The sequence below is a fragment of the Sinocyclocheilus rhinocerous genome, unplaced genomic scaffold, assembly GCF_001515625.1.
Source record: "Sinocyclocheilus rhinocerous isolate Xijiao unplaced genomic scaffold, SAMN03320098_v1.1 scaffold5170, whole genome shotgun sequence".
NCBI lineage: Eukaryota > Metazoa > Chordata > Actinopteri > Cypriniformes > Cyprinidae > Sinocyclocheilus > Sinocyclocheilus rhinocerous.
In genome coordinates, this window is record NW_015658557.1 from 32,771 (window position 1) to 35,734 (window position 2,964).

Here is a 2,964-nt window from a genome sequence, read left to right on the forward strand (position 1 = left end):
TGCTTGGGATCGTTGTCCTGTGGCATGACCAATTTCGACCCACCTTAAGCTGCTGGACAGAAGGCCTCACATTTTTCTCTAGAATATTCCTGTATAAAGTGGAGTTCATCGTAGTCTCAATGACTGCAAGTTTCTCAGGTCCTGTGTCTGCAAAACAAGCCCAAATCATCACCCCTCCACCACCCCTGGACTGAATTTGTTGGGACATCTACTTCTGGAAAGATTGGCGACTGTTTTTAAGGCTGTCCATTTTTAAACTATTCTTCTGACTGTGGAATGGTGAATTTCAAATTGTTGGGACAACAATTGCTTCTCTGCAGTCATGGCTGATGTCCTTTCTTCTTGGCTTGATGTAGATACACACCTGAGTGCTCTAGAACACCAAACTGCCAAAAGTTTGCCTGTAGTAACACCTGGCTGCTAATTACTCTTTTAATGACTGAAAGTAGGAAGGGTGTACTTATTTCTTCCTCACCTGGTTTCTTAATGTTGGTTTATTTTTGGTAAAAAAAAAAAAGACTACACATTGAACTCTGTTGTTTTTTGTTGTCAACTGAGGTTTTTATTGGTCTATAAAAGTTGGTGAGGACCTCACAATTGTTATTTAGTCCCTGATGATGAAAAACATACTGTACTGCATATACATATTTGTGTATGTGTGTGAGTGTGTGTGTGTGTGGTTTATATCTATGAAAAAATACCTGGCCTGTTCCCTTTAACGCAGCTTTCAGTGAAAGATCAGCCATTCCTTCAGTAGCTTTCACAACAAGTGGAGTATAATATTTTTGTCCTTTTGCTGCTGCTGTTTTCAGAAAGATGGCAGAATATCCAAGGAATGCTAGCAAAGAACTGACAGTGCAGATGAATCCAATGTCATGATTAAACGTTGGATATCTGTGATATGTATACATGCCATCACTTCTCAAGAGGTGCCTTAGGCTGAGGGGCAGATCTCTACCACTCCGTTTGGCCATGGCTCTCAGGATCCTCGTGGTGATTTCACACTGCACGTCATCGGAGGATAACGCTTTAAAGCCTTCACTCTCACACTCCTTCTGGAGTTTCTTCTGGAGCCTTTTAATATTGTTCTGAATCTGTTGGATTTTATCAGCAGTCTTCTCTGCATTTTCCATTGTTTTACTGGATTTCCAATTCTCCACAAGCGAAAGTGTAAGACTAGTTGCAGTACCCGCTCCGACTGTGATACCAGCTGCCACTGCCAGCAAGGGTGCAGCCAGGCCACCAGTCAGAAATGTTGCAATGCCTGTTCCAACTAGGGTGGCAGACCCAGGCACAGTTGCTGTGTTTCCCACAAACTGGCCTGTAGTCATCGCCTCCCTCATCTTCTCCAGCTCGGTGGCCAAAGCCATGAGATGATCTGCACATTTCTCCTGCTGATAAATCCAACGGAACAGCTCTTCGCACAGTTCGTCTGCCACACCCATAGTAGAAGAGGAAAATGGAGGAACTGGAATTAAAAAAAAACAGGAGTTATTTAGATTCTGAAAATGAGTTATTTAGATTCTAAAAAAATACAACCCGAATTCCGGAAATGTTGGGCCATTTTTTAAATTTGAATAAAATGAAAACTAAAAGACTTTCAAATCACATGAGCCAATATTTTATTCACAATATGAACATAGATAACATAACAAATGTTTAAACTGAGAAATTTTACAATTTAATGCGCAAAATGAGCTCATTTTAAATTTGATGCCTGCTACAGGTCTCAAAATAGTTGGGACGGGGGCATGTTTACCATGGTGTAGCATCTCCTCTTCTTTTCAAAACAGTGTGAAGACATCTGGGCATCGAGGTTATGGGTTTCTGGTGTTTTGGTGTTGGAATTTGGTCCCATTCTTGCCTGATATAGGTTTCCAGCTGCTGAAGAGTGATTTAAAAGAAATAAATTAATCAAAATATTTTGTTTGTAAATCAGATATTTCTATCGAGTCACGACCCATAGCTTTCATTCCCTGCTGTTTTATTGTTTTTGCAGTTTGCAATTGCAGGTCTGAAGAAATAGCCTACATTGCAGTAAAAGTTAAACCAAGTTAAGTTCACCTTGTTCATTTAAGAACATCCCTAATTCACCTATAACCTGTGTGAGACATAAAACATCATAAAACATTCATTCTGACTAACCAAGACTCTCTAAGCTTTGTTCTGGAAATGTTCCAAAAGAACAAACTTTCCCAGAACATCCCACAAATCAGAAATTATTTGTTTTAATAAAAGTGAAATAACAAATAAATGTAAATGTAAAACAGTCAGACCTGAGGAAATCTGTGTTCCAAACAGCAAACTGAGTTTTCTGCTGTATATTATATAAGAGATGTCTTGTGTTCTTGAATTCTCTTGCTGGAGTCTTTTGCCACTGCATGGGATTTTATATAAGTGTACTCCTGTTACGCAAGACGCATGTCAGCCAGTCAGAAAGGATCTGTGTGTTACAGGGATATCTCCAAGATCTGCTCTCTTTCCAGAAAATCACATGACTTTCTAACTAAGAAAAGCAGGAGAAGCCACTGTACACAATGATTTTCATATAAAATAAATGACTTGTGTCTCAAAGCATGCAGACAAAGCGCAAACCTGTTATTTTGCTTTTGGAGGTGCACTGTGCGTCACATGTCTTATTTATAATAATGGATTCATAATGTTCCCAATTGTGGTAACTGCATTAAAATATGAGCACAACATTGATTCTTTAGTTTATTCTTTTAGTTAGTACTTCAGTATGGAAGCCTGTTTCCGCCACTGAATAAAAAAAAACAACCTGTTCAACACGAAATACGTTTCTTGTTTCTTGTTGGGGCCACAAGAGAAACATTAAGGAAATAAATGAAAGCAGTGGTATACCACATATTATGTAGTAGATTTATATGACATACAGAGGCAGTGTGTAAACGTGATTAGCTGCGTTTCCATCCACCTATTTTTATGCGCATTATGCGCATTTTT

At 39.0% G+C, this 2,964-nt stretch overlaps 1 protein-coding gene across 1 annotated transcript in view; it reads right to left on the minus strand.

Moving 5' to 3' along the window:
- Window positions 1-2,346, minus strand: part of LOC107722728 (uncharacterized) — a 9,603-nt gene extending 7,257 nt beyond the window's left edge. The window contains exons 1-2 of the mRNA XM_016531200.1: window positions 2,277-2,346; window positions 702-1,468 (exon numbers count right to left, since the gene is read on the minus strand). Coding sequence (XP_016386686.1) covers window positions 702-1,445 — 744 coding nt within the window. The 5' untranslated portion in view covers window positions 1,446-1,468; window positions 2,277-2,346. The remainder of the gene's footprint in view (window positions 1-701; window positions 1,469-2,276) is intronic.
- Window positions 2,347-2,964: the final 618 nt, after the last annotated feature.